This window comes from Bombus vancouverensis, chromosome 7, assembly GCF_051014615.1.
Source record: "Bombus vancouverensis nearcticus chromosome 7, iyBomVanc1_principal, whole genome shotgun sequence".
Lineage (NCBI taxonomy): Eukaryota > Metazoa > Arthropoda > Insecta > Hymenoptera > Apidae > Bombus > Bombus vancouverensis.
The window spans coordinates 12,464,884-12,492,542 of NC_134917.1; the positions used below are offsets into that span (position 1 = coordinate 12,464,884).

The 27,659-nt window shown below is 36.5% G+C and overlaps 2 protein-coding genes across 18 annotated transcripts in view; both read right to left on the reverse strand.

Annotated features, from left to right (window-relative positions):
* The window catches only part of Patronin (calmodulin-regulated spectrin-associated protein patronin), an 86,754-nt gene extending 68,545 nt beyond the window's left edge, over nt 1-18,209 (reverse strand). For 11 of the 17 annotated variants that reach the window (XM_076620133.1, XM_076620128.1, XM_076620137.1 and 8 more), the window contains exon 1: nt 16,722-18,209. In XM_076620133.1, coding sequence (XP_076476248.1) covers nt 16,722-16,943 — 222 coding nt within the window. In that variant the 5' untranslated portion in view covers nt 16,944-18,209. The remainder of the gene's footprint in view (nt 1-16,721) is intronic. The other 6 variants (XM_033332547.2, XM_033332543.2, XM_033332560.2 and 3 more) reach the window with 1 other exon arrangement.
* Nucleotides 18,210-19,521: 1,312 nt separating this feature from the next.
* Nucleotides 19,522-27,659, reverse strand: part of gbb (glass bottom boat) — a 41,535-nt gene continuing 33,397 nt past the window's right edge. Inside the window, exons 4-6 of the mRNA XM_033332587.2 lie at nt 23,797-23,985; nt 23,105-23,181; nt 19,522-22,983 (exon numbers count right to left, since the gene is read on the reverse strand). Coding sequence (XP_033188478.1) covers nt 22,723-22,983; nt 23,105-23,181; nt 23,797-23,985 — 527 coding nt within the window. The 3' untranslated portion in view covers nt 19,522-22,722. The remainder of the gene's footprint in view (nt 22,984-23,104; nt 23,182-23,796; nt 23,986-27,659) is intronic.

The window sequence follows — 27,659 nt, forward strand, 5'->3', positions numbered from 1 at the left end:
GACTTTTCTCAACATCGTTAAACTGAAATTTCGCATCACGTTCGCCAATATGTTCTTCGAATAAAAATGCGAGGTAAAAACGCCACGATCTTACAACGTAATACAAACGAACAATATAAAAATGATTTTGCACAAATTCGCCGAATTAAGAAATGCAACAACACTCGACAGCAAACTTTCCAACGGTTTCTGTCCCGTGCCCTGCTACACAAAGACTCTGTCCTTCGCAAGAGACGATCGCCAGATGTCGAAAATGTTAATAGCATATTTGCTATTAGCCTAAGGATCCGTTATAAATCTTAGAATTCTCTAGCTAAGGTTCTTCAAACGAACAAATAGTCTTTGTCTTCGTATTCCCTAAATGCTAGCAACTTTCTCTCGAAGACGGTTAGCATCTTTCCTCAACCATCAACTTAGAGATTAACCAATTCACAACGACTTCCATTTCCCTCATTTTCCTAACGAAAGCTTTCACAGGCATTCGACAAAGTATGGCATGAAGGGCTACTATACAAACTTAAAAAAATCCTACCACACCCCTACTACTCCATCCTAAAATCCTACCTAACCAATAGGCAATTCATGGTTAAATGCTTAGACACCACTTCTGCAACATTCCCAATAGAATCTGGCATACCCCAAGGTAGTGTCCTCGGACCCCTACTGTTCTCCATCTACACTGCCGACTTACCTGTATCAAACGAGATAACAATAGCAACATTTGCTGACGACACAGCGTTATTAGCAACCAACGCAGACCCGGTAATTGCCTCATCCACTCTCCAGCGATGTCTCGACTCCATGGAAAAGTGGTTTCATGAATGGGGCTTCAAAATTAACGAAAAAAAATCCTCACATGTAACCTTCACGCTCCGAAAACAAACCTGCCCCCACATCACCATTAACAACACAATAATTCCTAGCAAGGATTCAGTCAGATATCTGGGCATGACCCTGGACAGGAGGCTAACTTGGAAAAAACATATCTCAGATAAAACGAAGCAACTAAAGGACAAACTAAAAAAATTCTATTGGCTCACGGGCCGACGCTCCAAACTAAACATACAGAATAAAATTACCCTCTACAAGACCGTAATAAAACCTGTCTGGACCTACAGAATCCAACTATGGGGAACAGCAAGCAACTCCAACATTGAAATACTTCAACGTTTTCAATCGAAAACGCTAAGATCCCTAATTGATGCACCTTGGTATGTTACCAACGAAACAATACACCGCGAACTCAAGATACCCACAGTCAAAGAGGAAATAGCAAAATATAGCGACAGATATAGCGAAAGAGTCAACAAACACCGAAACCCCCTAATCACTGGACTACTTGATACGACGGACCAGATCCGCAGGCTGAAGAGACACTACCCGCTAGACCTAAACGATAGATTCAACTAGTTATTTAAATTAAGTAACATTTACTTATTTACAATACCTACGTACAAATTATACTTATCTATAATAAGTGTCAACTTATTATAAATAATAAGCCATGTTACTGCGCCACGCCAGAAAAATTACTGAAAATTCTCAACGCGAGAATTGATTGTAATTTTAATAAATATTAAAAAAAAAAAAAAAAAAACGAAGGCTTTCCTCGAAGAATCCGATGATCTTGTATTCTTAGACACACCTCGTTATAATTCTCCTCTGCAGTATTCTCGTGACGGAAAGTCAGTTGGTAGTTAACTAGAATTCCTTGACGCATCTTGAGCAATCATCATCCGAACTTGTATGGCGCACTCTTCTGAACGCTATCGTAACGCATCGTCTAGAAATCGAGTTGTAACCGCGAAGTACGAACCGCTAAGTATAATCATGAGCTCTACGTAAAGTGTATATCGAGAGTATTGTTAATAAATATACTTATATATAAATTATACTTTAGTCTTTCTTCAGCACCTATCACGACCTATCCACCTCAGAAATATACGTTGTATATTTTTCCTACAAAGGTTTAATAACGTTTTTGTGCTACGACTCTCAACTTCGTGCTATACACAGCGAAGAATTCTTTTGTGAAACGTACTAAACATTATAATAATAATAAAGTTACTTTCACACGAAGTTTAAACAGACAGTAGAGTTTGTAAACCACGCTATACTCCATGCTTCTATATTTCTTTGCGATTGGAAACTTCTGGAAGCTATTTTAACTTTTCGCAAACTTCTACTGGCAAAAGAATGTGTGTATGAAAAAGCATGGTGATCTCGTTTTTTGGAGAAGCTTACTACACGAGAATATTACAGAATTGCGTGCATCGGTTCCCTCTTGAGTACAAGCGTGAACGACTTATTTAATCCCATCACGTTTCTCTATAGCATGGAACCTCGCCTGATGATTTACTGTCATGGAACACTGCTGAGTATTTGAACGTGAAATACATATGTACGTCGTTATCTCCTGAATTGCGATGAAGTTATACATACATACTAATTTCCATGTAAACGAATGATCTTATTCTCTCTTTCCCAAGGAAATACTTTAGAACGTAATAATAAGGATTTGATTCACAAATTATACCATTTAATTCATTTCATTTTCAATTACAGGAAATTTATACCAGTTTTTACGACAAGCGAGATTTTACAAATCTTTTTCCTTTCCTCACATTTCTAATTTTCTTACAGTTCTTTGATTCCATTACAGTGACGCGTGAAAATTTGTAATTAAAAAAACCTGGAAGTATTCGCTTCTGTGATAAGTTACGATACAAAATTTGATACAACATCAACTAAAAGAGCAATGATAAATTTCCTATCGGATTTTGTATTTCATACGAACAACGCATTTTCAAACGTAGTTAGTTTATTCGAAATTATTTTAATTACATCCGTTAATATATCCAAAATTGTGTCAGTAAATTATTTCTAAAGTGCTCTTAAGCGCTGTAAGGCGAGAAATTCTTTCCTGAATCACGAACTACGAACGATTCGTTATATGTAAAATTTAAATAATGCTCTAGGTGAACGAAGATGCTAAAACATAATGGTGTCCATCACGCTTTTTTACAATTTTGTTTAACACGCGATGAACTTGATTATGAATACGAAATGAAAGTTAAAGAAGCCTGACTAGAAAATGAGAGACCATTAAAAAACTAACGGATACATATTATTACCGCATAGTGTGCATAAACGATTGGATAAGTAGGTAAAACAGTAAATTATTGTTGACAATCGTTCCCATCCTTGACAATCGTATTGTATAACGGCCGTGATGACGATCGTCCATCATCCAATTAAAGAAAGGCCTAACATCAAACATTAAGATTCTCCAATGAGTTCGTTATACGAGAGAATATTGCTATGCCGTTAACGTTATTTATTATGGTAAAATAAATGAAATAGGATAAAACGATATAAATAGAACAATTAATTTACCAATTGAGCAATAGTATGGAATTAAAGCAACCATTTATTTATTTCTCCTTCATTTTTCTATTCTTATTCTATTTTTTAAATCAATGTTTACGAAACTCAGTTTAAAAGCTTAATAGTTATTAGAACTATCGATTAAAAAATTGTTGAGTTACAAAACAGAATCATATTGATTGCCTATCATAAAAATTGTAATTTAATGAGCAGAATTACACTGTGAAAGAAATGAAAAATGTATATTTTCGATTGATGAAAAAACGAATAAGAAATTACGTCTAAATTAATGTTGCAACCTACTGCATCCATAAAATATTAGAAATTCAACATGATTAATAAGATAGCAGACATTTCAGCAAATTAACAGCTTATTTATCTGAACCAATTCTCAAATATTATCAGGAAATCTTGTTTGCTCTGAAAGCGTACGTTGCCATAAATTTCGCATACGTACATATATCTAATATCCTGAACTAAACGCTCGTTCAACTAACTGAGAAGGTTAAAGAACAAAGACTAAGGAAACAGTGTGTAGTTACAAGTTACGAGCAAAGAAACCTAACTAGCAGTAAACTTCGCCGTGCTATGTTTGCCTATTGTTCTACTAGTGGCAACATTGTAGCTAACGTTATTACGTCTCATCCTATGATTGCTATCATTAGTAATCCTATTATCATTCTTCGCAATTTAATAATGTAAATATGATAAATATGTAACAGTGCGATAAAAAGCACAGCAGAATATTGCAAGTACAGCTGCATCGTAAATGTACCTCGTTCAACGGAACAAAATACATGGAGATTTTCATTGGCAATTTTACGACATGTTCTCGAAAAAGCAGGTTATTTTTGAGTCAGAATTTTAACACATCGCCGGCGATACCATTCATCGCTTCTACCATATACTATCGTTCATGAGCGCTTATCCGCTTACGCTTCCGCTAAAAAAGAGTTTCAGACTGTTTATTCTATGGGAAGGGAGGTTGGATCTTTTTAATGGAAAAAAATAAAATAGATATTTCAGCTTTGATATACATCACCGCTCAAATACATCCGAACACTTTGGCAAATTTGTGATAATAGCACGTTGAGTCGTATCTACCGAGCTTTTTCTACCTAATGGCGAATTGATGACTGAAAGCGGTACTTATCGCCTTCTTACAGAGCTAGAAAATTACAAGTTGAAACTCTCTGAAGAGAATTAACAATAATAATATACATTTAATCGTAACGCCCCCCGTTCGAAAAAAATTATACTGTCATCGACTCTATGGAACGTAATATGAGCTGGAAAAAGATGTTCGCGTATCTATACTGCGTATATTGGTATCTTTACGTTATCTAATGCAGGTGAATAAACTACACTGCGTTATCAAGTAAACTTTGTACGTTTTGCAGGAGAAGCTAAATCAAGAAGCGTATCGAAAAGTAAACACGCGTAATCAGGAAATTTTATGTTACTACACAGTCATGTTTTATTTTATTTATTGTTTTTATTGAAAGATCAATTACATCGTGCTCTATAGAATTTAACCCTTGATTCGTTTTTATACACGCACGCATCATGTTTTCATTCATTTACAAATATATCCGAGTTAGTTTCTCTTTCTACCTTTGATATCGAAATGTTAATACTCTGTGATGCTAATTTGAACTTTATCTTCGTAAACCTTGTTTTATTTACTTATCACCTCTATGATATTTTATTATTATCTCGTCGTAACAATACCGAACGATTTATTTATAGCAACTATTGATTTCCAGTTCCCACGTCGCGATGACATAAACCGTAGTAATCAACTATGATTTCGTTTTCTTGGAAAATAATTATCCTTAAAATCGAAATATCGAATAATGTTCAAAACGTTCAAAATTCTTAGTAAAGTTAACAAAAGTCGAGTATACCTCTGTTACGTCCGGTGACAATTTGCGTAGCCCGGAATCCATCCCTCGGTCGAGGCGGCCACTCGCTATGTTAATATAACTAGTTGCACCATAATAATCATAAAGAACTGCCGTAAAACTAAACATTTCGATGTGACCGTTAAGGCCGTTAAGTGGCATAAAACAACTACGGGTCAAGATGTTCTGTATAGTTATTGCTCCACCAAATGAAAGTGGGGAAACGTGGGTTTTCCTATTTTTCCCGGAATTTTCACCCGTAAGCGACAGGTGGTGGGGCAACCAACACCCAGCACGTGACAGCATCATCACCGAACTTTACTGGATCTACAACTATAGATCAGTCAACATCTCTGCGCTGGGTTCACTACTTTAACTCAGTCGACATATATTCGTTAACTATATCTGTTTTTGATAACTCATCTAATTAATATATACATACACACAACGAGCGTAATTATCTTGTCTACAATTGTTGTTGGAATAAAGAATACATTATAACCTGTTACCTCAGCGTTGTAATTAATTCAACTACCTTTATTATCTTCAACGAATTAGGGGATCGATCAGTTTCGATTGTAAAATCGTAACGGGAATTTACGATTCCTGTTGACGCGCTTCTTGGGATCGCGTCTCTCCGCGAATGGTCGACAAAACAGCTTTTAAATAATTCAACGAAACTCACTATGAGAATAATATTTAACGGTTTCGTTTAAACAAACGAAGGGATTAGCCAGCGCGTGGAAATGTTGTTCTTTCTCTCGCTAATGCATCATTTATCACGTGAATAAAGGTTTCAATTCTTAATTGAACCGATCGCTCGAAAGGCTTTTCTCTATGTTGGTGACCTTTGTTCGAGTCTAGCGATTTATCTTCGCGCAGCCTCCGAAGCTACACCATGCAGCACAGGATGTACCAAACACTGTAAATGCACGCGTACAACACAACAACAACAACCTATCCCATGCCCCGACGCCTCTACCATTTACGAGTTCTACATGACGCTGATATCTCGCGTTTGCCTTCGCCACCCACGCTACCTTCGTCGTATTTTTCTCAGTCACGGATTACTGGATTTCGAAATTGAAAAGAAAGGCGCGCTTCGTGGCCTGAACCGTCGCGATTTTTGTCGAAAATACGATCTTTGAAAATTCCATGACTTTTCTGCACATGCGGCTTTACGAAAATAACGGATAAGCCGATGGAGTAAGTCCCTTGAAAGCTATTTATTATTGTTAACTATGCAATTCTACTAACTATTGGTTAAGTGAAAAAAAAATAAAACTCGGACGTAGAATGTTAAAAATCATGATTACTCAAATTTTCTAATCTCAAACATGCTGAAATCTAGGAAATCGCAAAGGTAATTGTATTTTTCTACGATCTCGATACTTACGTGTGTTACATTAAATTAAATGTTTAGTTACTATTTAAATTATCGTATATAAAAGAAAGCGAACCGGGAATAATTTCAAGGAACAACTACACCTACGAGTATCCATTCGAGAGAAGAAAACACAAATTCGACATTCAAAGTTATCTTATATAATACAAATACAAAGGCGAGCGTCTCGCAAGGATGAAACCAACGCAATATGAATCGCAGCATCGTGTAACGTGTGAGAAGCGAGTCGGTCACAGGCATCCAAGGCATACATCATGAACGTTTCGATTACCCTACAAGGTATCGTCAAGGTGTACCACGGCGATTTTCCTCTTGGAAAGATAGCTCGTCAGAGTTGACCGTGGAGGCGATTGTTAATGTAAAACGTCCCGGAAAAGCCTCGATAGTAAGTAGTTCTAGTCTAGAGAGAGCACTGGTCGTGACCAAACGTGATCGATCAGTCAAGATCATTGGAGCAAGCACAGCTTTATTTAGACTGGTGGATACAATGACATCGGCTAGTCGCAATTAACCATCTATAGCTGGATTTTTGTACGCTATGACATTATGTGTCCAAGAGTAGAGTGTGCTCGATTTTATTCTCTTCGTCGTGACACCGTTCGTGATACGAGAAGAAAACGAGTTTTCAAATGGAGATGAACGCTGAACGGATTTAACGTGTCTTTCTCCTTTTTTCATCTCGGTGTAAAATAAACGACGATATGGGAATGGACGAAGATTGTTTGATTTTTGGAATATGGCAAATGGAGCTGGATATTGGTAATCTTACGAAGTCGATTTTTGGTGACGGTGCGATGATACGATTCTCTGATGCAACAGTTTCTTTTTGTTAATTTTTTGGCGAGGTATAATTTGGCCAAGTTTGTCCACACACAATTCTCATCGTAGCTTCCTTCTTGAAAGATTTCGCGTTGCGACGAAAAAGAACATGCGGCGCTGACGCGAACATTTTTTATTTGATCACAACTTTTTGTTTCGACAAACGGACAAACGAGAACATCGGACAAATCGTAAACAGACGAGTACCAATCGCGATAAAAATTTGCACTTGGAAATGCCAAAACTCACGAATATATCAAATATACACCCAACCTGAATGCGTACAGACGCAATTTTGACATACGAAGATCCACCGAACTCGCGTAACCTACAGCAAATTTCTACGTGTTATCATTCAAATTATCCGCGCGAAGATAAGTCGAGTGCTCGCTCGGTGCTCGTCCGACTTTAAGTATGTAATTTCCAAGTTAAATAGCTTTGCAGAAACTCAAACGAGAGTATCGAAGTGATACGTTTCCATTAATCTCCTCTCGGTCACGTTGCAGAGAATCTGGCGATGTACCTAACACACTGAACGTGCAAACGGACTATTCGAATGCAAACGCCATTCAGTTTTTATTACCCGCTACCAAGAAGAGAGTGAAAAAATGTTCAGAAAGTAAATAGCGTAGGCTATTTATAGGAAACGAAGGATGAATACGATTCCAAGCTCTGAATGAAGTCATTCGACCGTGTGAAACGATGATGATGCCCAGTGAGACGAGACCGAACGATTTTAAATACTAACTCCTTTCAGCAATGTGCCTTTGAATATCGTCTCAGCCATTCTCTCGTCTTTAAGTCTTTTCTCTCAAACGTCCAAGTCATTAGAGTCTCAGATTAGCAATCGATTCCCAAATCACTCTATATAATATATGAGATATTTGATCATTTGGATTATATTTTGCATCGTGTATAAGCTTTTTATTCCTAAGACGACAAATTTCATTTTTTGCTTCATTTTTAATAGGATTGGCAACGGTTGCTAAGGCTTCGTGATGTTGCCAGAATATTTTCTCCGACACGGCGCGGAGTTATGCGACACACCTTAGATTAGGTACTTTGTTTCCGCAACATTAATCAGCGGAAACAATTTAAGGCTTAAAGATCCTTCTAGATAGCATAGTCTATAGCAGCTTACATACTTCTGCACGCAACGCTATATTAATAAAGGCACGTACTAAAATATTTAGAAAGATGTACGAACATTTCTGATAACGTCTATATAGCGAGACTGTAAAAAGTGCATACTTTTTAATTTAATACAAAAAGCAAGCTAATCGTTTGATGTCTATTTGGTGTACGATAGTGAAGAAATGGCAGAATGAATGAAATATTAATTCCAATGAAATTCGATACATTAATGAGAAATTAACAAATATTTGTCAAAAGTGCCGTAATAAATAAATAAAGAGTGCCGTGTAATATTTTTACTTGGAAAGAGGAATATTAAATTTCTATAATCTAATATATTCTTCGTGAGATACTTCAAAAATTATCGGATACTACTCCGCTTTCAACAAATATAAATTAAATTCGTACATGGTGGAATATGTTACATGGAGAGCAAAGTGCCTTCGATTGAATATTTTTTTAAATATTTTACAAAATTCCATTGAAATTGTAGCATGGTGGTTCACGTGGTTGCTCTCTAAATTCTAACAAACCATTTGTTATTAAATTGGGCAATCTCTAAATTTGGAACAAGTGCATTGTGAAAATCACTTTCTTCCATTAATTTCACTTTATTTAGATCGAAGCATACGTGTGTCAAACCATAGACGATCGGTGCTATACACTTTGTTTCTACGTGTACTCTCACAGTTTTCACTCCGGGATAATTAAATGAAATAATGCAAAATAATTCCGCGCGCTAATGAATAATTTTCACAGAAACGAACGAGAACGATCAACACTCGTCTTTCCAACGCCAGTTTCTCGATATTTCACAGCTGTGCATGGCGGAATAATTACAGCTGTTATCCAACGACCAATGAACCTATACAGACGAATCTACTTACGTCTAAACACGTCGTCATGTGCAATAACGTCTTTATCATCGATCGTCATGCTACCGAATTAATGGAGCCATCCGATAACACGGATTTCAATCTCAATCTTCAATCATAGTTACACATCGCTTGATCCGTGTAACACGTACGTCCTAAATTATACCAAATATTATGTCAGACATCAAGTTTATCAGACGACATTGATTAGGCAAAATTATTGCGACGCGACAGTCGTAATTGACGAAAGAACAGAGTCATGCATTAAATACGAACATTCATAGCATGTGAACAATTTATATTTTTTATCCGAAGAAGGAAAACAGGCTTCCGCGAACGATTCGATGTTTAAAGACACTTAAATAGTATTTACAGATTACCTGCAATTGTATAATTAGCTTCTAACAGATTACAGCACTTCGTCATTTGAAATATAAAACGCGAAAGACCACTGTGGAAATGAGACAATCTACACGACTGAAGATTTAAGGAATAATTATATCTTGATCTTTTAAATGGCACAAATTTCTAATTTCCAAGTAGTCATAGTTTTACAGTAATTTTAACCAACGCTGATCACGAATGTTCGATTACTTTCGTCAGTCAGCGTAAATATATGCAGCACAGCTGTGATATCGTACAAGTTTTTTTTCACAAAAATCGATGAATCATCGATAGTCGATTTACACTCCTTTCGCATGCCCGTCGTGTTTCCATTGCCAAGACAGTTTTCCAAAAGTTCGCGTGACTAAAATCGAATTAATCAACGTTTAAGAGGGAATTTCTTTCACAGCCGAGGAAAGAATGATCGCTTGGCAAAAGTCCGTCGTCGCTTTCTTGCGGCACGACAACCAGCTACATTTCTGACACCTTTTTCTAAAAAGGAACCGAAAGAACACGGCTGTTCGTTTGGGCACAGGCCAAGCTTGACCATCGATAACGAGGTCACTATGATGCCTACATATTGATTGTTTATTGCTACGGGTTTGCGCAAGCTGCCATGTGCCAGGATTAACGGTGCAACGAAACCGCACAGAACAATGGGAAGCTCGACTCTCAGATAGAATGGATACCTAAGTAGTTGAAGAAAACGTTGATCACGATGAAACGTACCGGGTCTCGCGTTTCGAATATTTTTATCACGTGTGCTTCGTGGCTCGATAACGATTTAACGCGCCGAAGGAATAATTTGTAGAGCTGGTTTTCAATTAAATGTATTGCCACAGAAATTTTAAATAATTGAAATTGGAGTCATACTCGCGGAGAGAATCGACAATTCGACTACAAAGATTTCAGCAAACGAAACGAATGGCAGTAGAGGAATCTGTTTAAAATTTATTTTTCTTTTCGATAAAGTTATTATTGAGTTTCATCGTAAAATGATCAGTTGGCAGTTTCATTTTTATTTTAATTTCTTATAACCGTCTCTTTCGTTTTATAAGGAAATAATGCACAAGATTTTTTGCTTTGTATTATTTTATTGAATTATGTATGACCCATTTCTGTTGATTCTGCTGGAACAAAATCGATCATACATAATTCAATAAAATAAAACAGAAAATGTCGCGCATTTATTATTTCCTTGAACGAAGGAAACTATTGGGACAACCTAATACATCGAAAATCGATTTTTCATCTAAAGTGATCGATGGGGGCGACGAAAATTTATCTTCAAAATTATATTTACAGAGGTAGAGAAAATTATATCGCGAAAGGAAATTGGTTACGTATAGTACACAGGATATCCACCTATTTTTAATTTTTCATTTATCAATGTTATTTTTCCCGTGGCATAAATTTATATCGTAAGCTTATCTCGGTATCTCGTGATACGATGTTCTAAAAATTTTATAATTTCTCTTTAGCTATCGTATGCATATATCACCATGTAACACAATTCTAATCAGTTCGACGTGTCTGCGTAACCCAGTTACCTAGTATTCTTGAGTGCACGAGCATAAAAGGCAGTCCAAGGAATAAATAGCGACGTGTATGCAAATATTCTAGATGCCTTTTTACCCAACGAAATATAAAACATGAGAGAATGAGGATAAAACTCTGAAAGTATTTGCAATACTTGCGATAGAAAAGCTGCTTGACTTCCTTTTTTTTGCAAAATGAAAGATGTAAAAATCACTACTAAAGAAAGTTATTTATTTATAACTTGTTCGAAATATTTCTACGAGTTTCTCTATTATACTGTGATGAAACGAACGTCAAACCAGTTACGGGTTAACGGCAAGTAAATAACATTTTTTTTCAACAAAGTTTAGTAACGGCTATTATGCTATTTTCTCGAACGTAAAACAGAATTAAGCAATACTAAAATATGCAAATTCTACTTGAAATAAATCATCGTAATAGGAAAAAGCAAATTATTCCCAGCAGACTTAGAATTACACCACAACTGACACACTCTCGCCTTATAACTACAAATCAGCCAAATAAATGAAATCACTGTAACTGTATTCCGTCTGCGAATCATCTTAACTGTAGTAACGTCTCCCGACAGAAAATTAAATTTAGTCTCCCAGACATGTCTGAATCATCAAAACCATTGCGGGAAATCTTCCTTACTTTCTCAAAGATATTAATTTCTATCACCAAGTATGATATTGCAAACTACCAACTTAGCTTTAACATACACTGTACCCTATTAATTTAAGCTTAAGTTAATCGTACTGCTATTTTACCGTGTATATATATCTATGTGTGTATGTGTGTTCAAAATGTATGGTTGCTATTAGTTTTAGTAATAGTAATTCACTTATTGTATCTTACGTTCTTCTTTGTACATTCTCGTTCCGTTAATCGCGATCGCTAATGACCATAAAAGTAGGTTGACGCGTCCTTAAGTAAAATAAATAATAATAATAAATCAGCGTTCACAGTGAGTACGAACGGGAAGATCGGGTTTCTAGGAACACGACGTTTCCAAACGCTGTTCCAAGGACGAGTTTCTCGCGCCACTTCATTCGAAGTCAGCGACAGTGGCGTAATTAAACTGATAATTACGAGCGTGCGTCGCGATTCTTGGAGATCCTGCACGCCGCACCGTGCCAAAAAAAGTCTCCTGTAGCTGGAGGAGGTGGTTCTCCGCGCAGGTACAGGCTCGTTTTACCGTGCAATAAATAACCTTGCGTACAGGAAACGACGCCATATTCGTCATAGCGTCGCAGCTCGGGAATAGCTTTCGTACGACAGTCTGCCACGGCTACCCGTAAACGAGCACGTGAAATACCAGTGTACAGAAAGTGTACAGAAGAATTTTGGTTTTTCGTACAAGAGTAATTTTCACGGATTTTGCTGTGATCTATCAGATACCTTAAAATTTGTATCGAGTGAATTATTGGTCTCTTGCAATCATATAACGCGTAATTATTAATTCAAAATTAAGATTAAGCATTAATCGAAATTAGTCTCTGTGATCCTTCTAAATTATCGAGATAATTAATGATACGGAAAAGACGAAGATGGAACGTCTCTTTGGTAGCAAACATATCGTTTTTAATCCCGCTACGGTCCTAAAACTTATCTGTCTATTGATATTTTAATAAGATCGAAACTTGAGAAATTATTTACTTAAGAACACGATCGAGTTCAAAGTAACACCGACGTTCAGAAGAATACAACTCTAGATAGATGCTCCACTCATGTACCAGAGAATTGTACCAATTTAAATTTTGTCATAGATTATTCCGTCTCTTTTAACTCATTAATATTCCCAAATAATCTGTTGCCTTTGTAAGCAGTCTGTTTTATAGACACAAGATGATCGGTTCTCAACAATTCTCCATATCGTTCAATTCTGACAAACATACAGGCTGATGCAAAAGTGGAATATTCGTGTGATATGCCTTCTCTAGTTAGACATTAAACGCAAAAGTAAGCCAAAATAAATAACAAACATCGAACAAACATGTACGATAGAAGAAAATATGGCAGAATATTTATAGACAAAATAAGATTTAGTTTGTAACAAGTTTATAGAAATTCAATGGCTGTTTCATGGCATTGCATTACTATCACAAATATCATATCTGATGTATCTATCGACATATAAGTTATTATTTATTAATTTTATTTGTTAGTACATTAAGCGATATTTTATATTGGCACATTCTTGCCTTTACCACGCCATAAATTACACGGGCCGGTTGAATGCCATGTTTAGCTGAGTATCGCGTCTGCATTTCATTAATCGTAAGTAAATTATGAAGCAATCCTGTTCCTGGTACGTTTGAATATTAATTAAGTTATCGATTTCTACATGTCTCTATAACATTGATTTTACATGGTCTTAATGACACAGGTTATTATTAACTTTCATTAAGCACATAATAAGTATGACACGAATCAGATGTTATCGAAGAGATATTACCATTCTATTATCGCAAGTATACTTGATGCTTAAGAAGAATATAATCTAATGAACGATACTTGTCGAGGTATGATTAATACAAATCCCATACTCATTTTCCCATTGAACTTCGTCAAAATTCGTAACGTACGATGCTTTTTAAATACTTCGCTCAAGGTACATAGCACAGTAGATATACGCTATCGTTTTCTTTTCATTTCACCATCCGTACCACACGTTGATCTTCTTTTATTGCACTTACAAGAAATAACGAAACAAAGCGAAACGCCGTAGAAGAACTTTATTAATCTAGAAGAATATTACTACGTAGTATGAATCATCGTCGACTCTACATCAAATGCATTAAACGCGATAATTATACATTCGCTAAACGTATCACGAAGCATTTCCCCATAATACGTATTTCAACTCCAACGACGAAAATAACAGCTTCAGCGAACAGTCCTCTGTAGGTCACTGATGACCCACGTGCCAAAGAATGCGGTGATGGTCTAACCGAGTATTTGGAATCGATTAAATCCTGACTAATTCAAATCCATCCATCGAATAAATACAATACATGTACATGTATTAAATTTCAGAAATAGATTTTGTAAGAAAATTATTTGTTACAGTAAGAAGTACGTAACGATAATTAATAGAGATGCAATCAAGTTAAGCCGATCGAACGTTAAAATAATATTCAACGAGACAGTCGCCCTGATCGTGGCTATTGCACGCAAAGATCTCCACGTGTAGCTTCAGACTCCATTAATTACAAATAATTGGAATATGATACAAGAACGAGTAAGCTTGTAACGAGCCTTGGACACGAGGCGTTGCGCAGAGATATCTTTTCATTGATCGAACGTTATGCTCTCTTCTCCTACGGTCGAATTAGTCTGTTCGCAACGACAACAGCCTCCGGGAAGATCACCTTCGTATTATAAATTATTTACGAGAAATTTCGATAGTCTCTGGAAATTCGAATTAATGAAAAATAAATTAACAGTAACGCGAACAGTCTATTTAGTTCTGTACATTTTTCTTTTCTCTGAATCGCGTCTGTCTTGTATATAAATTTCAGCATACAGTTAGTAGAATTTTAGCATAGAATTCACAATGATAACGTTACGTTCGTAAAACGAAATCATTACTGAAAAGTGTGGTATAAATAAATATCGATATTAAAAATAACTGCAATATTTCCTGATCGTTTCTTAGAAAATTGATTTGCATTTTATTTCGTTTGTAATTTGTGTTTGTGATGTTAATTTAAATAATCGTATAGCGATGGATGGTCGCAATGTTTGATTTACATATTTACAGATAAACATGAAATTTAATCTTTTTTCTCATTTGTTGAAATCCTTGAGAAGACTTCAAGGCCATTCTTCTCCTTTTTAGTCGATGAAAATATATTTTTCATTGTATCAAGTTTATTATACTATAAAAATGAATTCCTCGCGCTAGATAGCATGCACTTTTTTAACAATGTTTTCTGACATGTTATCGTGAGCATTGAAGATTAATTAGTCACAGTTCTGAGTTTGAAATAGTGAATCTCATGCTACGTCCCACAAAATAATATAACAAGAAATTTTGAAATACGAAAAAGTAGTTGGGAACCGCTGACTCATACACGAATTAATAACAAACGTGTCAGCAGTATCAATAAATGATATGTTGCAAAATTGTGAACAAAAATAAATATTAATGTCTGTGAGTAAAATTCATGCTGGAATAATTTACAAATCTAATAAAAAAATATAATTTAAAATCTAATTGATTAATAAAAATACATTGTTCTTAAAATTTAATAAATAAATTTCTGTGATTATTTATTAGAAATATCAATTTTAATATTGCGCTTCGCTCAAACTAAGGAACTACCTTATACATAGAATTACATATATGATCTGCAGTAATTATGACTTAATACTTATTTCAAGTACTTTTATATGGAAATATTCTTCTAGCACAAATATATGCATGTACGAACATACAATGAAAAGTTTTATATATGTAATTAGGAAACAGTACCATAAAATGAAGCTGAATAAATTTTCAAGTCTATTTAGCTTTTCAAAATATGTATGTATTATGTACTTTGAGGAACGTATAGAAATATAGGAAATTAAAAAACAAATTACACTATTCTACTCTATTTCTTCAAAAATGAATTTTATGATCGTTCCAATGAATCTGTGATTCTTTTGATAGGAAACTAATATTATCTAAGCACCACCTATCAAAGATAGGATTTCAAAGGACACGTCTGTGATAAAAAGTTGTCTGAATAAAAATGTACAAATTTCGACATAAAGAAAATATGTAAAAAAAATTATACGTAGAAGTTTATAATGTTCCTAGTACTTTACAAGAATCTGCTATACATTAATGACATACTTTTCACCAAAAATTTAATATCGATATTTTGGAAAATACAACGTATAGAAAATTATACAAGATACAAAATACAAGACAACGACTATTTCTTTATCAGATGAAACCTAATTTGAAATCAATCAAACGAACAACTTTGAACGTGTCAATTCATTTTGCAGACTAGTAACTTAAAATAAAATCAACGCTATTATTGTCTAAACAATAGCACCTATGTCGCTTGTATTTCTTACATTACATATACTGCAATATAAATATACATTGCTCTCTTTCTTATCTACAACTATTACCATTTATATTATTTACAACAAAGTAACGTCATACCAATTACATTTGTCAAGCTTCTAATCTGCAAAATGATAATTTTTGTAAATATTCAGTGATATAGCCATAATAGAGTTTTGAAGTAAAAGTAGAACATGTATAAATACCTGACGGGAATCGTAGGCATCAGAGAAGTGTTCGGATTCGGCTCCGTCGTGGTGTTGCTCGCCGGCAGGGCCCTTACGTCGATCGTCACCCGCGTTACGATCCATTGCGTCGAAAACATGGACGACCGTATCGGGCACGCCGTCACACGTCCGATCCTTCGTCCTCGGGGCAGATTCCTCTGTTTTGCCCTTAACGAAGAGGCGCGTGATCGCACTCCACATTCAACGAAATCACAGCATTCGCGACGGCTGCAGCGACGATCCGATCGAACGGGTCCTTGTTCTCGTCATAGCCGGCGAGACAATGCGTTCAAAGTATTTCGCGTTACTCGACACACGCACGCCAATATTTCTTCCGTCACGGGATCATCGGGCACGTTTACGAATTTACGTCGAACAATTCGAACACTCCGTTTGACGAACGCGAAGGTTAGGTGGCACAAATACCGCTAAATTTTTCTCGAAGTAAGGTTAGATTGTGCGCTTCGACAACAGCAATATCACTTACGAGTAAATTATCCGCGTTAAAACGATGCCGTGTTCGATTTTCAGTCCATTTTGTATCACTCACCTACCAATCATCGATTTACGTATAACATTTACAGTAAGATCGGTAACCAGAAAATTGAAATGATCACAGGCTACTTTATGGCTCGTGCCGGAACATACACAAGGCTGCAATAGACACGATGTTTTGAAACTTCAAATAGCGTTCTTTGGACAAGCAGCGCCGTACGCAGAGCAGTTAAAAGTTACAGTCGAAATAATGCCGGCTCACGATAAAACACTGCAAAGGATGAACAGTAGCAGTTAAGGACACTCTTCTATCGTGTCTACCGTGGACCCTGCTATTTTTGTCAGCAAGAGTCGTCGCGCGTTCCGCACTCCTCGGGTAATGTGCGAGCTTCTCTATCGATTTTGCGCGAAACAGCGGAAAAACCAACTACAGGTATTCAATTCAAAATTACAGAAGCATATCACCAAAGAAATTTGGATACGTCTTGAAATTCAGCTTCCTCGAGAGGTGTCTCCGGTGGTCGATTCACTCGATGGGTGTTGCAAAAATGGTATTGGCACCTGTAAAAGGGGCGTACCTCGCGCGACTCTTATTTCCTTCAAATAAATGACGAATGTGTGTGTTCTCGTTCTTTGAACTCAAATTCACAATGTGCTTTTTATCCGTTTCATCAAATTTTCTCATATAATTAAACTAAGATCTGGATATTCGGATTTTCGTTGACAGCGGCACGAAAGCACACGAGAAGACTACTGTCGTACACAGCTCAAACTTCGCACTAGCACCACTAACGATTCGTTGGTTTTTCACAATCGTTACTATCTGTTTCCCATGCGAGACGCTCGAAAATCACAGTCGCATATGCCGATGCACGTGAATTCTCAAGCAAGAAACATTGTCAGCACGAAAAATCGTCATTTCGTATGAACATCAAGCCCACGGCACGTTCGCCGTCCATCGTGAAAACGATCATCGATTTGAAGCGAGAATATCGCTTAACGATATATCGAAACGTATTCGAGAGTGGTCGCCATGTTCTTCCCAGTCGAATTAATTCACGACAACGATATTTTCTAAGAACTATGATTTAGTTCTTTATTTTATGTTTTAAATGTGCGAGAGATACTCAGTTTCATAGATAGTTGGCGGTTAATGTATATTTTGATGAAAATTGAAAGATTTTCAAATAGTTTATCGATTGAAAACGAGTTAATTTTAAATATGCTGTAACCAAGTATGATCGAACTTGATTGGTCGAAATGCAGTTTGAAAAATCTCGTGCCTATCTGAATCGTCGAATAATGAACATCATAGTGACAACGGGTTTCCTTTAGATCTAATCTAAAAGCGTCTAGCAGATTTGTTATCAACTTCTCAAGATGCAACAATGAAACCGGTTTCCATCGTAATTGGTATGTCACGTTTTATATACTAAATATACATGTATTTTCACACCATTGCAAATCAAAGTAAATTATACAATAAATATTTACTGGACTATGTATGAAATAATTTATATTACGTATTAAGTTATTTATATGATATTCAGAATTAAATTATTTCATTAATTCATAGTACATAACGTTCAAAACATTTAAAATTCTGTTTAAAACTGATTTCCTATGTAAAATTATCGTGGGGCGTACATGCAGTGCCACCTATCAGCAGACAGACTAACTTATTTAGTATAGATATTTAAATAAAAATGTCGTCTCGAACATTCGGAATTCAATAAATACAAAAATTCAAATTATCAATACCAATACCTATTACATATTTCAAAAAATGATTTATTCGTTACTTTTATCATGATATTATCAACGTCTGATCGGTACTAGATCCATTGTTGTTAACGTAAATATGAGCAATATACAAATTGCATATAATCGCTACCCAATCGTTAAAACATTCATACTTTTAGTGTTCTTTGTTATGAATTGTTAGAATTATACGTTTTTCTTAGTATCTATCATCATGAATTGTTAAAATTCATTATAACAAACGATATTAATATTTGTCACGTCCTTTTGTATAAAGTTGAATTAGGAAAACGTTCGTTTTTGTCAAGTTTGTAATGTTGCGCTTTGTGGCTGTTACTCATGATCATGTAAATTAAATTAGATTTGCAGCTAAGTAGAGTAACTTTAACCTTTTAACTAAGATATATTTCCTCAGTACGAATCATTAAGTTGATTAAAAGATACTGTTACCAATAAGACATATTCAAAATGATTCACGTACTTAATAGAGGCATGGTAATAAAAACGAAAGAACTGACACAAGTACATTGTACATATTATGTAGTATGCATTATAGAACGTATTTACAACGATATATTTACATTGTCATTACAAAAGTTGTGTTAATAATACCACAGACTATATATATTCATCGATTGATTTGTGATCGCATCCACGAACGCATTCACGCACCCACGAGCTAAAATGGACTATGCTTCATTCCCATTCACACGGTTAAACGCTCGTTAAACGCCATTAAACAACGCTGACACATATCTCGAGCAGCGGCGGCACCACATTCGAATCTTGCGTCGGAATAATTTATAAAACTTTTAATCTCACGCGTCAATTAAGTATGACTATAACGTAACTCTCGTACGTTTTCTAAGAGCTTGTAAAAAATAGAAATCTATACAAAAAAAGGGGGAAAATAAAGAAAGGAAGAAGACAGAAGAAAAGGAAGAACAAAACTGTGCGATTATCGTTCGATTGTATGATTAATCGATCGATTGCGTTAAACGCGTACGTTTCAAAATGGAGTCAACGCATAATTTCGAAATGCGCGAACAATACCGACTTGCATGTGGGACGCAAAGTAAAAAGCACGAGATTTTGGAAAATATGTACTTTCGCCTCGATTGAAAAATATTCGCATATGATGTTTATTTCGTTCGACAAATCTGATTCTCTGTCGCATTATAATTACGATACTACAAAATCGTACTAAAGAATTGTCCACTTTCTATATACTTATATGTATATAAATTTACACTTTACATACATGTACATAGAAAGTTGAGTTACTAGGGTGTGTAAGTATGTACAGGGTGGTTCGGTAACTGTCGCCATGTTAATCCTCTATAACGAAATTTAAATTGAAAATTGATATGTATCTTTTCTGTCATCGTTTTACTTACTTCTATCGCTATATCCTTTATTTTTACTTTACTTACTATCACTGTATCGTTGCATATTGAAATTTAGACTTCGTTGGAATAATTATCGTATAATAAAATAATAATATTATATATAACAAATTGCAAGCAACATCGATTCTTTTTTCTTAAAGAGAAATGAAACAAAGAATTCTTGTTATAGAGGATTAATATCCCTCGGAACGAGGAAGCTAGAGAAAAATATTTCATTTATAATAATTATATAGCAGAAAAGATTTAGTCATATAATTCTTATTCCGCTTGTTCTATATGTATAATCGTCTAGGTATTGCTAATTGAATTAAGCAATTATCTGTAATTACAAAAGTTAAGTGTTATATTAACGTTCGATTGGTATTGTTGGCCCATAGGTAATCGCTACAGTTTAAATTAGATTTGAATTGGGTTAATTCATTTTAACTCGTATCTTATATCTTACGCGATCAACACTACTCACGGCCTTTGTCACATAAGATAGAAAATTCAAATTAAAGAGGAAGTACGTACTTTCAAATTAAATAACTTAATGCAGACTATTGTAAGTTAGGTTGGAGCTACGTCACAGCGATATTTTATATCATCGCAGTTGAGGATAAAATTCCGTTTTTCTTCGGTATATTCATTCAAATTCTTGAGTATTTCAATTTCATGAATAATGAAAATTAATCAAACTCGCAATCCTTAAGAAGAAGAATAAATAACAAATAAATTCTTCGTATTATAGAGTTATCATAATATCCTACTATAACACTTGATTTCGTCGTATCTTTTCTATCGTGCTATCTTTCATAGATAAACTCTTTCCCACTCTTCGTAATTTCAATGATATTTAAGGTGACAATTAACCGACTACTCTGTGGAATGTTTTATACGATAAGTAGCGAGACTTTTCGTAAATGAGAGATTCTCGGATGAAAATTATTAATTCTTGATTCTTCAGCGCAATCCGTTGATCGATCAGAAGCCAACAACCGACAAACCTGTCTTAAGAATCAATTCGCTTTTGCGCGAGGGATCTGTCACTTGCTGGATTCATGGATTATCTTATGAAACAACCTGTACACGTACGAATTTGCTACGAGTATTACACACGGTGCTCTTATTCTCTCGGTCAGACGCATTACTTACAAACATAAATAAGTCTAATTACAAGAAAAAAAAAAAGATATCTTTTTCCTTTTCGTGTCGGCTTGCGTACATAGAGGCCTTCGACGAGCGAACGGAAGAACGCGAACACAAATGTGTTTTTCAAAACAACGACAGATCAAATACGTAGAAACTCACCGAACAACCGCGTTCTCTTTGTTTCATTTTTTCTCAGACTATAATATCGGAAGTTTGACTTCGTTAAATTAATATCACTAAACGATATATTAACCGATCGAATGTTTGAACATTAGATGAGATATCTGAGTTGATTAAAAGAAAACAAAAAAAAAAAAGGAAAATAAAAAAAGAAAGGAAGAAAGAGAAAGAAGGAAGGAAAAGGTAGAAAGAAAGAAACGATTCGAAGCATCGGTTGATAACCCCGATCGTTACGGACATATGTATATTACAATGTATCCACTAAAACCGGATAAAAATCACGTGTCGGAGTCGCAGGTATTCGTCGATCGTTTTTGTTCCCATTCAATTATTCACTTTTTCCAGCGACGAAAATTATTACGATCGTTAGTACGGAAGCACTTGTTTCGAGAAATTACACTATCTACTAGTCGAAATTTGGCACCAGACGACCGATGATTTTCTTGCGACGCTTGAAATCCGCCATCGATCAGCGTTTGTCGTTCACGTCCAACACAGGCGAACAGGCACTGCAGTTTTGTTTCGTCGAACCGAGAATCGAGCGGAATTTTGAGCGACAACAGCTTAATTCGAACGTCGAATTGCACTCTGAGCAATTGAGAAAATCATACGAACTTAGAACGCAGTGTAAGAATTTTAAAAGATCAAACGACTATCGAACGATTTAATTTCTTGCAGGAATAATAATGTGTGATTTTATAATTATACAGAGTGCTTTAGCGTTTGCCATTATTTAACGTTCTAACGATTGCAAACTCTGAGAATCTTCGATGAGACATATCAGCGAAATAAAAATCGTTCGCACGGACGAATAGGTGAATGAATAAAGAAAAGGAATAATTCCATAACGCTAGATACTCGTCTCGATCTCTCCATCGATCGAATTAAGAACTGTCGATCGATTCTACTCGGAAAATTCAGCCGCACAGCTCGCTTTGCGTTCGATTTATCGTCGTTTCGAACGCGCTGTCCGCACATGTATACATCTTGCTAATCCCGGACGATCAATGGCAACCGCAGCTCTTGACGACCATGTTTTTGTACTTCTTCAGTATAACGTTGCTTTCGTCGAGGAAATACAGCACGGAGATCGGCGAGAGCTTGGTGGGCGCGCAGCAAGGCTTTGGTACCTTACCAGGGCTAACCAGATGCACCAACGTTTGGACGATCGCGTGATTGGTCGCGTTCATATGAGCGTTCAAAGGGAAATTGCATTCGCCGCTGCAATAATATGCGTCGTATCCGTCCGGTGCTATGATCCAGTCCTGCAAAATAAATATTCATATCGATCATCGATAAGTACGCGGCAAACTACGAGTCCCGATGATCGTGTAGCACATGATTGCATCAAATATGCGTATTATTACGCCTCTTCGCGTAACTTACCTGCCACTTCAGGTCCCTGAAGCTCACGTACAACGTTTGAATTTTACAGGTCCTCGAGTTGTATTGTACGCCTGGATCTGGAAAATGATAACGATTACCGGTTGTTCATCGTTATTTCTTACAGTTAGCGATGTCTTGGTAAAGTACGAATCAAAGAACACGCGTATTTCTTACGTATTAAGAGAGGAATTCAAATTCATCAAAATTGCCGGTTACGAGCTTCTTTGTTTCTCTAATTATTAAATACAGACGTATGCACTTCGACGACTTCTATCGAGATAGAGACATTACAGTTTCAACTGTTTTTACGTTACACCGCCTGTTTCTGTGTATGGTCTTATTAAAAATTTTTGTTGCACTGCGCTCCGAGTAAGAGAATAGGCTGTCAATTACGAGGCTGTTAAACAGAGTACACGCACAAGTTGTTAAACTAAGGTGTTTATGTTAAAATGTCTAACCGGCATTACGCTAGTACAATTTAGAGGTAGAACTATTGAAACAAAAACGACTTTAACGCGCAATCAGGACAAGGTAAAATACAGATTTGGATCGATCTTTCTTTGTACATTACGGTTAAATCGAATCTTTTTCAATGAGAAAAAATTCCTCTTTCGATGTTACTCTAAAATACGAAAGATGGAGATGGAAATGATAGATTTACTGATTCATCGGACGTTACCTTCCGGACTTACCGGTGTACGGATTATTCCGATAATCCAAACTCGAGGACTCGCTCTTCTTTCTTCTCCTGGCATCTCGTTTCTGTCGTACTTTCGATTCTCTGATGCCAGAACTCTTAAAGTAACCCACCATAAAGGGTTGCTTGTCAGGGTCGCCTCTGAACCCGACGATCCCAATGTCCTCTGGTCTCATTTCGTGTACTAAAAACACAATGATATTCGTTTTGATAATTACGCGATAATATACGCGATTACTCGGTGCATTTACTATCGTCCAGTCGTTAAACAGGTTTAATTTGCTTGCAACGTATTTTAGAAAAACGCCTTTTTCTCGAATTAGTTGCACGAACTTAACAACGCTAAATTCTCCGACGATAGTTGGAAATGTTTTTATTTTTAGGACAAAATTTGGAAACTTATAACGCTATGGAAACTAAGATGTAGGAAATATTTTATTCGAACGTTAGAGACTTTTACTGGCACAAAATTCTCTAAGAGCGCTAGCCGACTCCGATCGAAACGATGTAAATGTTTAAAAATTCGTCAAAGCGTAAAACGTAATAAAGTAATATAATATATAAACATAATAAAGTATAAAGACCGACAATTATTTCCCGAGAACCCTTGGCTAATTAGAAACGTTGACATTTGGATGGCAAAAATGGGCAGAAAAGATGCTAAAGCGATTTAACTTTTACAAGATCACGCATTTCGACGCACTGTTTAAAGTATTGCCGAAGAACTTTATAAGAAAAGAGGTTTCTTTTTTTGCCATGATCGCCTTCAGGCCAATCGGCAATGTAACTCACGAGGAAACGTTCCAATTTGGCGATACCCAATTACCCCGTTTGATTCGATAAGTGGAATGCACGCGTGAACGATTACGATTCGCGCGCATGTTTGTTAGAATGGCCTACCAGCAGTTGGAATTATTAATAGGCAACCTTCAGGAATATTAACTATTTAAGAATCTCGAGTCGGCGGTGTGTCAGCTGGTTCTCGATAGCATGATCGAGGGAGCCGTTCACTTGGCCGATATAGGCGACAGTTCATGGTTTCCCAACACGTTGGCCCTGCAATTAAGTGGCCGCTGCCTCGCACCGTTTGCACGTTTAATTAATTGATCGTTCTGTCAGCTGACATGCTGATCGATCGATTATTCTTAATTATCGTCACGCGGCACGCATGAAACGCGGAGAGGCGGCCGCGTACAGAAATTTCAGGGTATAAGACACGGCCGTGGTGGAAACGCGTGGAACCCGACATGATCGTAGACTCGTTTCGTAATGTATATCGGAACTGAAAAGAAGTTATGGTACTTGTTTATCATAATTATATCGGAGCTGCTTTAATTATTCATGCGGTAATAATTATACTTCTGTCCTAACAGTTTGCGGTGTGACAAAAATAAAGCCGTTTTACATGAATTACCATGAAGTGTCGCAACTTGGATCTGCACATTAGTGATATTAATGTCAAGAATATTATTTCCATGCCGCGATAGTGACACCAGATTGGAACGGAACCCCTCGTGAAAGTATAGGATCGTATTTTCAGCCGGGAAATTTGCACCTTCGGCAGTAAATAACAGCGTACGGTCGTTATCGGTATTAATTTAGAACGTGTTGCGACCATATAAATTTCTCTTATCGCTCACAGATGATGCGTGTTACAGGACTTTGAGAAAATCTAGTTTCGATAATACCTACTTTCCAATCGATATGGTTAGTTAATGCGGTATAATTGAACGGTTACTTGAAAATAACAAATGAGTTTTAACAATTGCGGTAAATAAAAGACACGGCTGTGGGTTATGATAGTAAGGTGTGTAACGCGTGGACGTGTCCTGTAGTACAATAAATTAATCGAAACAAATATATGCTATTCTTCTAGGAACGTAAAACGATCACCGAAAGGAAAAAACGGTGATCTCGCTATCGATTCACTGCACAGCTTCGTTCTACGAGAATTCTCTTTTTCTCGCACTCGCCGATACGCTAATTATCTTATCCGACCTTACGTTATTAATGAAATCACGTAAGACTACTTTAGCGATCGTTAATATGCCAAGAAGCGAGCCCCAATCAGTGGAGAGGTCAAACGTTCGATAAAATCAGCGATTCGACTTCAAACCACAGCTTCGATTCTCATCCGCAACCTGTACGCGTGCCATACAAATCGTTCGTTCCACCGGTAATAAAGCAGAAAATGCATTCTCGGCGGCTCGATCGGCGAAACAATGACGCGCGGAAACAACGAGGCAGAAATGCAGAAAAGGAAAAAAGGAGAACGAAGAAGCGTTGAGGCGTAGAATCGGTTGGTCGCGACGCGACGGCCAGGATGATTTTTCAAGCGGCATCGATTCGCATTCGGCTCGCGCAGTTTTCGCGCGATATCGAAATTCGAACGAAAGGACACGCGTGTACGTGCGAACGATCCAAACGGTCTCATTGCGGAGGCCCGTAGCCGTCGGCTCGTCTCCGCGAGCCAGCATTGCCGTGTATGCAAATGATCCCTCTTACGAGCACGACCGTACCGAGTTCGAGAAAGCTAGTAAATTGGCTCGCAGGAATGCGCATTTGCCGTGATTGCAGCGGACACCTGCTGCTGCACTTTGCGCGCCGTTACAGAATCGACTGGCTACCAGCTTGTCGACGAACCTCCGCTTGCCGAATGCACGTGGCGAATTCGATTGAATTATGCCGTCTCTTTCTCCAGGAACGCCGAGTTTCGTTATACGGCTTTATTTAGCACCAAAGAACGCAGACTGTCGATATTTACGCAGACGTGGATTTTTACGAATATAATGTAAAAATTGGCAATCGTAAGAAATTCTGATTTTCCGCTGTGACTGTTCCTGATAGAAAGAGGAGCATCTGGATGGTAGAAGAAGCAGTTGATACAAAGGATATAAAAATATGTCGCACCGAACACGATGGTAGCAACGATAGAACGAGTCGAGCAACAACGATTGTGAGAAGTGGTTTTCATGCGCTTGTAGCGGGATTATGAATTAAAACGCAAAAGAAATTTGAGCTGCCAAGAAAAGCATTAGCAAAATTACGCGCGTTATACGTGAGAGCGTATAAACAAAGTAAAATAAACGTAGTTCGGATAAACGGCTGTCTGATCGCATGACTCGGTGCGCTGCAATTGATTAATAAGGAAAAGGGAATTAACGATAATTTAAAATAAGATCTGCGAGTTAATTATATCTCGTTATATCTAGGAACAGGCATATTGATCCAAGGAACATTTAGAAAGTAAATTTTAATAACGGTATTACGATAGGTACGAGGTTTTTGGTACGTTTAATATGCGCGTGGAAACTGAACCGTAAGAATACGTAATTCGTTATGATTGCTATTCTCGGAATTGCAGGAATACGAATTTCGTGCAGTTTCTGAATAGAAGACGCGTGTTGTGCGCATTTGACGACACTGTCGTGTCTCTTAGAATAATCTAATTTTTGAAATTGGCTGTAGAAACTCTCTGATCGTTCTAAAAATAACGTTGGTGATTTATAAAATAATTTGAAAGAGTCACAAAGTCGAGAAATTTATCGAAACACGAATGAAACAATTAATAGGCGAATGCAAAGTTATAAAAATGAAGATTTGCAACTGATAATCTTAAATAAATCGTCTCGTTTCCTATCGTAGTTTTTGATACTCGAACAGGATCTTCATCGAAGCCATTTCCAGAAATCTTACACTTTCAGAGTTTCGATATTGTTATCTGATAACTTGTATCTTTTAACAATGCAAATAGCTTCGTAAATTATAAATAATGTAATAATTTATCCAATCTTACAAAGATATATTAAAATTGCGATTAGACGATGATGGTACGCAGAAAACGTGTGAAATTCGTGG